Here is a 13,781-nt window from a genome sequence, read left to right as displayed (position 1 = left end):
TCACATTTTTTTTTTAATCAATATTTTATCAATTTATCATTATTCTTTGAGGCAGGGCATTTTCCAAGCGCTTTTGATGCCTCCCTAACGCCTAGCAAATGCCTGCCTAATGCCTTGTTAAAGCTATAGGCGCCTTAATAAGCGTTCATTGTGCGGTAAATTCTAAATGCGCGTCTGAAAGAGCCCTAAGTGGGTTTCAATCAAGCATTTGCAACACTTCTGGCATTATGGCCGTATAAGAAAGCCCTGCACCAAATTCATAAAATCCGTGCAAGTTTACTTGCCATTTCTGCACGTGCAAAAAATTCAGGTAATTTTTATGTGCAACAGTGTTACATTCCGGCGCTGTGGATGCAAAAAATACTGCCATATCGGTGATAAGAAAGAAAAGGAGGTAAAGAACAGTACACACTTGTAGTACTGTGTTGTAGACAAAATTCTGTGTGAGGCAATTCTGCAAGAGGTCCATATACACCTTACTGACAGTTACATGAACCTATTGCAAGGTGCACAATTTGTTGCATGGACAGGAGACAGATTTCTAATGAGTATCTATGGCATTCTCCATGAATTCCAGTGCATATATTTTTAGGCCTTCCAACTGAATGTAGAATTAAATAAAGTGCACCCAAGTGAACGAATAACAATTTTCCTTTTTTAACTTGACATTTTTTGGAATGAGCACATTTATCCAACACCAACTGGCACGGTGGGAAAAAAATTAACTCCTTGTGATTTATAACTGTTTTTGCCACTCTTAGCAGCAGTGACTGCAACTATAGGCCATAGCACAGCAAGTTATTAACAGATTGTGGTAACAATTTTCTGCTCTTCACTTCCATTTTCATAATGAACAATGAAAATCTGATACTGCTGACTGCAAATGCTACGGTTGTCCGATTTTCCCATCCGATATTGTCTGATATATTCATAATAACAATGTTATCGCGATGATTGCACTGACATTGCATGACATATTCAGAATATTGATGTTATAGCAAGGATTGTAGTATTGTATTCAAGAATTGGACTCATGAGGCAGATATATTTTTCATGTCTATTGGGATCTCAAGCACCTGCCAAATTTTATGTAGCAATTAGTGCAAATTTAATATGCCTAGTAAAGTTAGAAGCCAGTGTTATAATGCTATTCAGTTAAATTAATATACTGTATGTGCAATTAATCATGCCATGGAAAGCACATCAAAAGCATGCCTGGCCTGCTTAGTTCTAGACGACCTGTGACAATGAAACTGTCACACGTCGGCTCAATAGATCGGGAAGTGAGCGAACACATACCGTCGCTCGCTCATTCTCGATCTATCCCTGCAGAGAGAGGTGACTGTCAATCCCGCAGCTGGGTGGATCTCGAGAGTAATGTCGGGATCCGTCCCGTCTGCGACGTCTCCGTAAACCGCGAGCTGTAGCTCGCAGTATACTGAGCTTAGGGTGACGGAAGGACGCTAGTTTGTGTCCTCCTGTTACCCTTAGGAGAACTGTGGGGAAAAGCCCTGGCACCATAGTTCTCCTTTAAGTGCAAGAAATATTCCAGAATGGGAAGTGTTGCATTCAAGTATGCCACATTTCCATGCCTAGTATCTACTTTGCATCTGCAAAACAATACTATAGAAACACAGAAGATCCAAAAAGATCGGGGCTGTGGGAGATTCTCTGGATTGTACGTTTTGAATTTCTACTTTACACCTTTTGGGCATAGCACTAAATAGGTCATAGCACTGGAAAAAATGTATTTGTAGTACACAGAAAAATAGGATTATTGTACTCGCCGTAAAATCCTTCTCTTGGACTCCATTGATGGACGCAGGAATTCTTAGACTGTCGGGTTATACTTTTGCCTGCAAGAGTAGATGGCAGTATAATCCAACAGTCTGAGAAATCGTGTCCCTCAATGAACAAGAAAGAAACATGCATTGTTACATATATTTTATAGCATACATTGTTAGACATTATACACACATATATGTTTACACACACACACACACACACACACACACACACACACACACACACCCCATACTGCAGAAATAGCCAAGGACATGTCTTCTTGCAAGGCCATAGATAAAACCAGTTTAAAGAGGACCTATAGGGATGTTACTGCTATACATGCAGCTGCCACATCTGCTGGCACATACTCTAACCCAAGACAGGACAAATCTTGGCTCAACGTGGTTTTGATGCATGCAGTCCCCTAAAACTGTCATACCTAGAGAACCCCACAAATGCAACAGCAATTATATACACAGTCCCCCACCCACAACAGCCATGTGTACAATTCTCCCCCCATGCACATACAAGTCATATATACATCTCCCTCTACTCCAGGTATAGTTAAAGTTGTTAACCACCTCCTTACTGTGGCCATATATACAGCTCTTACTTCAAACCCACCATAGCAGCCATATGATCAGTATCCTCCACCAAAACGCAGCAGCAAATATGACCAGATAACATGGTGGACACTGATTTTATGTCTGTAAGCACATTTTGATGGGGCAATATGACAGGAACCAATACAAATTTCCTGTTGGAAGTACACTGCTGCCTGGTCAGTCTTAATAGGTTGCATTTCTAACTATTTTTAGGCCTCAGGGTGTATCTAGGCAGAAATCCCAAACCCTCTATTTTATCCTACGTAAGACCACCTATTGTGCCAACTTGGGTCATGACCTGAAGGTGGGGAGCAGACACTAGCTAACCATTACACTAGAAGTAACAGAGCTTTCAAGTCTGCTAATGGGCCATCAAGAAAGCCTGTAACAGTAACAATGGTTTTCTATGTGACCTGTTCACACTATAAGGTTTGGTGAGAACAAATGCAGTCATGCTGCATATTTCCACAGCGCACTGGAGTTTACTTGAATTACAGTTTTAAAATCAAAATATCTGGCAATTTAAAAAAATTCAAAAGAAAATCAATCTTATTATGTATTCAATAAAAATCATGAGAAGCCTTTTCAAATGCAGAAAGTGCAAGTACCTGAATTAGTAATCATTTCAGCCACTTTAGTACGGTTAGTGGGAAAGGCAGGCGCAGTAGGAGGCAATCATGTGCTGCAGTATAAACATGTGCTGTCAGGGAACACGCAGACAGCAGGAGAGAGGGAGATTGGGCAGAGATGTCATCTCCTCAGTGTGTTGCTGCTCTTTCACTGTCTAATCAGCAACCTGGGAGTGTTTCCTTGACCAAGCTGTGCTCTGACAGTGGCATTATATCACTGCACTGGCTAAAAAGTATTAGAAATCCTTTGACAACGGAGTTATATATACAGTATATGAACATACTGTCTATACATTTTTATATTCCCACATACCTACCAGCTTCACTTTTTTGAGAGGTTAGAGATCAGCTTTAAGTTTTATTTTTAGTGTGCAGGATAAATTAAAAGTTTTACAGGGAATGCAAAGTGACAACGGACAAACATCTTCTGAATTGCTAGCTCTCGGACAACTTTTGGCATCGATATCCCATAGCAAGTGACAACTTAAGTGAGAACTCCTGACCTGCACATTTGTTGTGGATCAGTAAATCATACCCTCCCTACCAAACTAATGCCCACTTATAGTAGTAGGTGCAACATTTTGCTAAGAGTCCTAACTTTCTTCCTAATTATAAATTAAGGACAGGTTACCAGCAGGCAGTCCTCACCTCAAAAAAGGTATAGCAACACACTGGAAACCCAAAATTGGTCATGGCAGCTGAAAGCCCCCAGAGTGTTTCTGTACCAAACCAAACAATAATGGTATTACAAGATCAATCTAAAAACTAGCAGAAACTAGCTCAGGATTTAGGCATAGTTATTAACAGGGTTATTCACTAAAGGGTGAAGAGTTTGGAGAAGACAGGAGAAGGGAACAATCTAGGACAAAATAGCCGATTTGGAAAAATTCTCCAATTCAGCTCACTTTCCAGTTCAGCTTTGTTGTCCTAGATTGTTCACTTCTCCCACCTTCTCCAAACCCTTCACCCTTTTTGCATAACCGTGTTAGTGTTCCATAACTGATAACTTGGATAGTTCTGAGGTAGGGGCCATACTTTATAAAAGGTACCTTGATGGGGCAGTGTGGCGTTATATATATTTACAAATACTGTATATAGGTAACAAAAGCCTTTGTTTTTTTTATTGACATTTGTATTGCTCTGCCTATGTGCACCCATCCCATTTCTGCTAGTATTCGACTGATCTAAGGTTGGGTTCACACCCGAGCGTTTTTCAGCGCTGAAAAACGCTCAAGAAGTGAAATCCTATTAATCCCTATTGGCATTGTTCCCTCCTGGGCGTATTTCAGCGCGATTTGTCGCACTGAAAAACGCCCTACGCGCGAAAAAGTACTTGGGGTTCTTGTTCGCGCGTAGGGGCAGATTTCAGCGGGTATCCATTGGTATTCCCGAGTGTGGCTTGGGGTTAATTTTCTGTACCAAAGCGGTAACCCCGAGCCACACTCGGGAATACAGCGTAGGTCTTACCTTCTCCGCGATCCCCGCTGTGTCCTCCGGCCGCTGCCGGCATTCGTCCCTTGCGAGCGTCCGCATCGCTGGGCGGCGGAACCGGAGGCAAGTTTAAAAGTTAAAAAAAACGAAAAATAGATGAGGAAAAAAAAAATAAAAATCATACTGCCAGGGAGGTTAAAAAAACAAGCGTCTAACGCGCGTTTCATCACACAGAAAAACATGCTTCAAACGCAAGGGCAAAAACGCGCCTATTAGGAACGCCCAGGTGTGAACACAGCCTAAGCAGTTACCATTGTTGCCTCATTCATCCAGCCCACAAGGGAGCTACACATACAAGCGGACGAGTGTTTCAGTGCCCAGATGTGTCCTGCATAGCAATCCCGCCACTGACGATAAGCTTGCTAATCTCACATGGCTTTTACAACAAGCTAAAAACTTTACCTGGTTAACAAAAGGGAAAAAAAACAAATATATTCATAGGAAAAATTGTGCCTTCAAAAAAATGTTGCTTTCTTTTTCCATGCAAGCATTGACAATAAGCAATGGACTATAAATCTCATGCCCAGGACAAGCCGTGAATCTGATCAGTGCGCTACCAAACAATTCATTCTGCCCCAGCTTAGGAAAACATATTAACCGAATGCGTGAGTCTGAAAGGCTGAGAGGGCTACTGTGACATATCGCATCATTGCATTAAGTAGCTTGCTGTCGAGCTTCTTTGAGAGATCAGAGACATACGTTCTGACCACATATAGAATTCTTTCATTTTTCTGGTTGCCAACACTAGATTGTAACATGTGCGACTTGTCATATTTTCTTGTCAAATGTGACCAAGTACACTCCCAGCGTCAGCAGCTGGAGAACAGTGGTTGTTAACTCTTATTTCTCTATCAGCTGTCACATGCAAGCTCATCATATTTAGCTTTTATTCACCTACTATAGCTTATGCACCCACACATTTCCGCAAGAATATAGAAGTAGCACGATCTTAAAGTAAACCTGGTAATATGCTACTAAACAGACTGCAGCACTACAAACTTAGCCTTAGATTATGCAAAGTGCAAATGTCTACATTTATATGTGTGGAGAGAACCCGACTACCCTCTCTGCCTTTGTTTTGCACAGAATTCCTGCCCATTATGGTGATAGGCCAGTAGTAAAGTGTTGAAGGGGAGAGAAGGTAGGTTAACTTGATGAAGAAGTGTCAGCATTTGCACGTTAGAGCTCACACACACACGTGACATTAAATGCTTATATCTATCTGCAATAGATCTTGCTGCCATTGGCTGGCACGTGCTCCAGCGTGAAAAACATGTGTAATGCAATGTAGCATAGACACATATTCTAGTGGCTAGAATATTTATCCTCAACCACTAGAATAAATGTATGTGTACACTTGTAAATGGACACCAGTATACTCATCTTTTGAACGCAGACGTGGTGCATTTGTTTTTACCTCCCTGAACGCTACTCTAGAGTAGGGATCTATACATCACAATGTGCATGGATATTATAAAGCTGCATTATGAGACATTAAAACTAAAATGGCGTACAGATCTGAAAGCAATGCTTTATCAGTCTGTGTGCATGAAGCCTTAGCCCTCGTTCACACCTGAACGTTTTGTAGCGCGTTCTACGCTCGACGAACGCTCTACAAAACGCTCAAAAATATAAATCCCATTGTATTCAAAGGTCTCGTTCCCACCTTGGCGTATTTCCGCCCGTCCCTAACGCGCTACAAAACGGCCCACGCCTGAAAAAGTACAGGTACTACTTTGGGCCGTTTTGTTGCGCGTTTCCATTGGGATACAGCCAAGTAGCCTTCGGAAACGCGCGTTTGTCGCGCGACTTTTTTACCGCGAATCGCGGTGACAGACGCGCATATGCAATACGCCTAGGTGTGAACGAGACCCAATAGCGTTCAAGAGTTCAGAGCATTCAGAGGTCTAAAGAAGGCTTTGAAATGTAAATGCAGGAACAGCAACAATTAGGATGGAATGTGGAGACTATCACGGTCAACTTTTGAAGGTGCAAGCTCCAGGGCTTGTTTTTATTAATTTGAGGTTGTACATCATATATATCTAAATGCCTTAATGGGTTTGCTGTCGTGCTAGAAAAGTGGGTGTCCCAAGGAAGACTGTCTTTACATGAAGACCACCCTATGTAATGTCCACATGTGATGCGGAGGCTTTATGATTCAAAGGACTGAAATCCAATGAATGAAAGGGGAGGGCCAGGGACAGCCTGGAAGGGGAGGAAAGGCCCAGAAGTTGCTGAATGTCCTCCAGCCAGATGAAGCTGGAGAAGAGCCTGTACTACTATGCAAGACTGGGGCAAGGCTGGAATTTAGCTTTAAGTTAATGTAGATGCATAGTTTATTATGTCCCATTTATAACTAGCAAAAGTGTGCTCGTTCGGCATGTTGGGCTGAATATAGAATGGGTGCTCGTTCGGCATGTTGGGCTGAATATATAGTGTATAGCCAGCGTGGTTTCCATTTGGTAAACTCCATTTATTCTAGGATCAAATGTAAGAAAAGAATAAAAATGTCAAACAACATTGGTCTAGTTTCTGCTGGCATTAGCGAATGTTCTGATAAGGTACAAACATCATCCAGCATATGAGCAGCTCAATAGAAGAAAAACACCCCACTCGCAATTACGTAAATGACACAGACAGCGTTCTCCACACATTATCCTGAATGACAGCCCGGAACAACATGGACTACTATCGGCTCTCGCCCGCCCCCTACCTTCCGCTGAGAGTCACGTGGCCCCAGACCCAGCTAGTTGCAGCGCTTCTCCCCAATTACCTGCGTATTCTCTCCTTCCCGGAATACCTGAGCCACCCGCTGCCTCAGGAAGGCTCCCAAATCCCGTCCTCGCCTCGTCTCATCCACTGGCCATTCTTCGCATAGTTTTAGAAAACGGCGATACCTTAAAGACGCCATTTAGTCTGCGGTCACATTGACGCACTAACGAATCACAGGCAAAGGGCGTGACCGCCGTCAGCCGAGTAACCAATGGAATCTCAGGGCTAGTGGGCGGGTACTGTTGCTAGGCGCTGTGGCGGCGTGTCTTCAGATTTGAATGACATTGATGGGTTTTGATCTCCAAGCCTGTAATAAATATTGCAGAGGTGTCAGTGGCTTGTCTGTAAAGCGCAGAGTTGGGGAGGATGATGGTGACATTACTTGCAGCGACTCTGATGATGGAGGGCTAGATGTCACTGTTCTCATGTACATTGTAGATGAACACGGTCACACCATGTCTTTCTAATGATGGAATAACTATATAAACGTTTGTGAGAAAGAACATTTACATAATTCCCCCATAAATAAAAAAGTAGTCTGAATATATCAAATATTTTATATTACGATTTGATTCAATAGCATGATTCCATGTGATTAATGCACAGTACGGTGCAGCGGTGCGTTGCACAGTACTGTGCATGAATCACATGGAATTGTGCTTTTACCATGCATTAATGGTGCATTGCATTGCCATTCATTTGAATGGCACACCAAACGCTCCTCCCACCTGCAATGCAATCGAGCGCGCTGCAATGTGCGGTACAGCAATATCTAGCGTTGTGTGTGCACTGCTTTTTAAATCGTACAGCAATGTGCAGGATTGCAGTACCACGCATTGCGGTACAGTTGCATTGCAGGAGAGAGGTGCGTTTGGGGTGCCATTCAAATGAATGGCAATGCAGTGCACCTCCCGCATTGTTAATGCACAGTAGATGCGATGCACAGTACCGTGCGCTAACCACACAGAACTGTGCAATTGACGCACGGAGCAGGTGTGAACTGGCCCTTAAAGTGGACCTGTCAGCAATATTCTTACTTCGTATCAAGAGGGCACGTGCTAGCATTTTACCATCCCTCTGCTTTTATTTCTAATATGCAAAGCATAGCTAAGCATTTAAAGTGGTATTCAATGCTCAAACTCTGTTTTCAATAACATACTTCCGTGAGTGTCGGTGTGCTGTTGCTGATCAAAGGGGACTGGCAGCTGGAACCAACAGGTAGGAGAACCTATTTCAATATTCAGCGGCTCCTTCGGGGGTGAGCGCTACACTTAACAAAGTTTTTCTTTACATTTTTTACCCAAACACTTACACTCATGTTTCCAAACAGTTGGCTCCGACTCAGCTCATTTTCCCTGAACGTCCTGCCTAGTACAAGATCACAAGGGACAGAGCAGTCTCAGCAATTATCCATAGGCTAGCTTGGAGAAGGAAGGAGCAAGAAACAGGGGAAAGGGGAGAGCCTTGCCATGCCTGTGTGAAGACACATACAGCTAACTAGCACACACAAGGATGGCTCCATAGGACCCTGCAAGGGTAAAAAGCCACACTAAAACAGGATATCAGGACCGGTACTGGTTCAGGAGACCAGTTGATTCTGCAGGAAGCTAAAACTTTTAAACAAAACGAGCAGCACTTATTGTAAGTGATTTAAACAGCATTTGAAATAGCTTAAAACACTTTGAGGGGAATTTATCAAAACTGGAGCAGACAAAATCTGGAGCAGCTGTGCTCGGCAACCAATCAGCAATCTCTCTTTCATTTTCAAACAAATCTTAATTGAAGAAACTAAAGAGAGAGAAGCTGATTGATTGCCATGGGCAACTGCTCCAAATTTTGTCTGCTCCAGTTAAATTCCCCCCTTTTAGATACAAGAGACCCACCAAGTTGCATTTCTATCTGATTATCTTTCAACCATAGACTTTATAACATGCATTATGACATAGTCATCAGTATTCCAATCCTTTCCACCTTCAAAAGGGTCAGGTCAGTGGGCTCTACATTTTAGAGATCAATCCTCCAATCCAAGCACAAGAGGCTTTCCGGTCACTGTACATGCATATCCAAATATATAAGTAAATCACAATCATTTAGATACTAACGTAGATTTCATTCTACGTTTGTTGTCAGATTGCAAAATAAGGTCATCTGGAATTATTGATACAGAAAGAAAAACTGGCTGAAGTATAATAAACACTTCAGCTCTCCTGCTCCACACCCCTTAGCTTTTTTGATTGGTTGAGTTGGCTCAGTGACACAGTCTAGAAGGTGGGTAAAGTTCCTCTTTAATAAATCATTGGACCATGGACTGAAACAAAGACCAGGCCAACTTTGCTAAGTATCTTTCATTTTTAATCCCATCTATTTTACTCTTGCTCTATTCTTTTTTTTGTCAAATCTTTTCTGTAAATATTTTTCTTGCACCACTTCCACCATAAATATAATTGCTCTAATCAGAAATTAAATATTCTTGCCTTTTAAAAAAAAGCTACCTTGTTTTAAACACTGTGATCGGCGCATGTTTCACGTGGTGACAGCTATTGTTTGCATGTGTAAAGGGTTAGTTATGGAGTAAAACAATCCCAGTGATGATAACTCCCAGTTGCTGGCACTAAGATTTTGTACTACAAGCTGGAAAATCTCTGTGAAGTGAGGCTGAGAATACCATTATCACATGCTATGCTCTAACGGTACCCCATGTTAGCAAAAACTGATTTCTCTGTAAAATTAGCGATTTCACATAGTCCCTAATTTTGCCATGCAATCTGCTTAGGTAACATTTTCTTAAAAGATTAACCCCTGTTGCTTTTTTAAGCCCTGTGACATTTTGTATAAAAAGAGTCCTGTTTTGGCAAAATGCATTACTGGTCAGGTCCCAAGGACTGATATTTGTTTCCAAACTGCATGCTCTATTTTTTGCCATCGCACCACACCGGAACGCAGGCATCGCTCTACCACATGTTCTGGTGCAGGTGATAACATTGCGGGCGGGAGGCGTGCCTACAGTGCCATTGACATGAATGGCACCACCATGCCCCCTCCTGCCCCAGAAAGCAGGAGGCTTGGTTTATGCGATCCAGTGCGTTCTGGGAACGAACCATGCTGCAACGCACTGAATATGATGTGAAGCAGCCTTTAGGATGCAACTTAGTTTAGTTTTAACAGAATTCTTTGGTGTGTAAGAACTAGGAGCTGACAATCCATTTTCAAACTTGATAGGTTAAAAAGCTCAACTTTTTTAGTCCTGGGAGCTGACTATCCACACGTACTGTACTAAAAGCTGTACTTATCAAGGAAAAAAAGTTTGTTTTCACTAAGTCCATTACTGTTTTAGGCCCAGGAGCTGACAATTTACTAATATAAATTGTATACTAAACATTTTCCTTTTTGAGAAATAAAGGAAAAACCTTGATTTGCAAAATACAAAATAGTCCTAGAAACAAACAATTTGTTCCCAAATTAAGTGTACCAAAAGCTGCACTTTGTATGGGGAAAATGTACAGGCCCATTTTTACCTTCTTGTTTTAGTCCCAGGAAATGGCTGTCTATATCCATAGTCAGTGAAGTGAAAACTATAAATATTCCAGTCTGACTGATAACATTGCTCAGTACTGTTTAAGGAAACAATTAAGCCTTGTTTGCCTAAGATTCATGCTTGCCATATTTCTAGTACTGACTATGCCCCAACTACTACCATGCAGTAGTGATGCAATAACTGCATGCTATAGGAAAAGTGCCATGAACCTTTAAACGTATGCCAGCTGGGAAGGGTTGTGCACTGGTGTGCATGAATGGCCTGGCAATGGGGTGCTACATTGTGCATGAGCAAAGAGGCCCAGGGAGCAAAGCATGGTAGTGGGGTTCTGGTAAGTAAGTGTTCCTAACAGTTCATTATGTTTTCCCAACATTGCAAGAGGTCCAATAACCCCCTAGACTAGAGTAATTTCACATTGTTGAGTGTGTGAATCATTCCTTCACAGTTGCAATAAGACCTTATATAGAAAATCTAATTCTGATCCTCAGACATGAAGACAGAGCAACACTTGGATTTCATCTTCATGCTATGCACTATGCAGCAGCTCTTTGCCAGCCCAGTGTACCTTGTCTACCCCCTTTAATGCTGAACAATGTCCCTGTGGCAAAATGTCAGAGCCTGCATAAAGTTTTGCTTGATTTCAAATTAAAAAAATAAGTCCACCTTTTGCAAAAATTAAAGAAATGCATAATTATTAATATATATATAAAAATATGCATTTCTTTAATATTTGCATTCAAGCCTGGAAAGCATTGCAATCGTGATCACTCGAATCACAGCTATAAATCTTAGGCTTCTTCACATTCTCTCCCAGGCAAAGCTCCGTACTGCGGTACAGAGTTTCAGTTAAGAGAGATGGAGAAGGACGGCCGGACTTCAAACTGCATTATATCACCTCATAAATCGTCCAGCCGTCCTCGCTGTAGGTAGAGCTGCCCATATTCCCGCATCTACCTAGAGCGAGGACGGCTTGGGGAGATAGGTACTGAATGCAAAACCTGAGGCAGTGGTAAAATAATGGACACTAAAAATTGAGTCGCCAACTTTATATGTCTTATCGAAAATTACCAGAGATTTTAAATCTCCCCTCCCCAATAATGTTGGGATGTGGGAGTTTAAGTGAGAAAGTGAGTGGGAGGTAAACCCACAATTTTTTTGTTGAAAAGCAAAATCGTTAAAGGATAAGTAAACAAAGAGTCATTTTAAACTAAGAAAAGGGATCCATGTGTTAGAGGGAATACATTAAATATACACACTGTGATCAGCGCAAATGCATACTAGAGGAGGAAATTGTTCCTGCTGGAAAAACAATCTATATAAAACATGAAGCAGATTGTTCAACTGAACAAGTCATTTATTATTTGGGATGTAAATTTTGTGATGCATATTATACAGAAAAAAACAGTAACATCTTTGAGAAAACGAGTTTTTGAACATCAATATGATATAGTGATGAGTAATTTGCGAACCACAATTGGAAGATATTTAAGTCTACAACACGATGGAGCAGCAAAGGAATTGATGGCATACATTTTGCAACATTTTCATATGAGCTCAAGAAGGTTTGATATATTCATAAATATTTCAGCTAAAAAAATAAGTGGTTATATAAGCGATAACCAGAATTTAAAGTGCACGTATAGCCAGAACATTTAGAGGGTTATTCACGAAGGAGCCGATCCCCTGCACTATACCAGGCCACATGCCCTCAACATTGGGAGGGTGCTTTTCCAGGGTCCCCCCTGGAAAAGCACCTTGTCCCTGTGCCGATGTCTCTGTGTCTGCGGTCAGGGGGGCTTATGTGCATCGGGGTACCCCCTTTATTAAAGATGGAGATGCTGCCCTCCCTGTGAATGTGTAAGGGGAATGGCCGACTCTGCCCATTTGTTTTGATTTGGTCGGGACCTGCGGGAAGAGTTTGACAGGTGGTGGACAAATGTAAACAGTTAGGTGGAACTAGTGGTCATGTCACCACTAGCTCCGCCTAATTATTTATATTTTGCCGCCATTTGTCAGAATATAATTTTGGGGTGGGAGTTCGTCGCGTGCTGATAGGTCGGCGGGTGTCTGTTTTTTAAAAAATTTCGATTAGTCGGTGGCGGAGTAGACAACCTGGGACGTCATGATTGACCCTTGGATCATGGCGATGGATTAATTTTTTTACATTTTTGGTGTTTTTATATTTTTATTAAAGGACTTGTCAAAAGCCTCCGAAGGGAGCTGAAGCAAGCCGATGTACGGCTGATTTCAGCAGATGTACTGCTGAAATCAGCCATACAGGGCTGAAGTGAATAGTCGAAAGGGGTTCAGCTTACTTCACTTTGGAATGGTTATTCACTCGGCTGCATTCGACAGCTTAGTGAATAACCCCCTTAAAGTTTTTATTGCTACATAATGTAAAGGTTATTTTCAGAACTGATCCCATTCCCTCTTGAGAAAAAGTCAGGGATGCCATGAAAAAAATCAGTTCAGTCATGAGTCCAGTGTGGATTGTGGACTTCATGTTGCATTAACCCCATTAAGCATCAGTATATAAAGATTATAAGGACCTTTGGATACTCTGTAGCCACACAATATGGATGATAGCTGCGACACATATCATTATGTTTACAGAGTTTCTAACGCTCTAAAATTCTCCAAATGGAACCTTTACATTGTTATCCATCGGTGGAGTATTCACAGCCGTGAGCGCACTTTCAGTCTCAAAACAAGATTGAGATGTTCAAAACAGACCAATTTATCTGCTGCTCCCAGTTCTCACATATAGTAATGGAGGGTATCTGGGGACTCTTGGCATGGATACTAAGGGGACCATGAGTGACAGGGACTTTAAAGTGGACTTTCACTCTCTTTCTTCATTTAACCTCTCTGGCTAACTCACCTCTATAATCTGAAATTACTTTTTTTGAGGGCACTGTTTATTTTTTTTGCTGCATTTTTTAAAAATTATTTATCCCTGACCCC

The 13,781-nt window shown here is 41.8% G+C and overlaps 1 protein-coding gene across 1 annotated transcript in view; it reads right to left on the bottom strand.

Annotated features, from left to right (window-relative positions):
- The window catches only part of LOC108787279 (ubiquinol-cytochrome-c reductase complex assembly factor 2), a 15,042-nt gene extending 7,565 nt beyond the window's left edge, over positions 1 to 7,477 (bottom strand). The window contains exon 1 of the mRNA XM_018556781.1: positions 7,284 to 7,477. Within this exon, the coding sequence (XP_018412283.1) occupies positions 7,284 to 7,421 (138 nt within the window). The 5' untranslated portion in view covers positions 7,422 to 7,477. The remainder of the gene's footprint in view (positions 1 to 7,283) is intronic.
- Between the last annotated feature and the right edge of the window lie 6,304 nt (positions 7,478 to 13,781).

This window comes from Nanorana parkeri, unplaced genomic scaffold (genome assembly GCF_000935625.1).
Source record: "Nanorana parkeri isolate BGI_ZX_2015 unplaced genomic scaffold, ASM93562v1 scaffold252, whole genome shotgun sequence".
Lineage (NCBI taxonomy): Eukaryota > Metazoa > Chordata > Amphibia > Anura > Dicroglossidae > Nanorana > Nanorana parkeri.
This window is presented reverse-complemented; position numbering and strand designations above follow the sequence as displayed.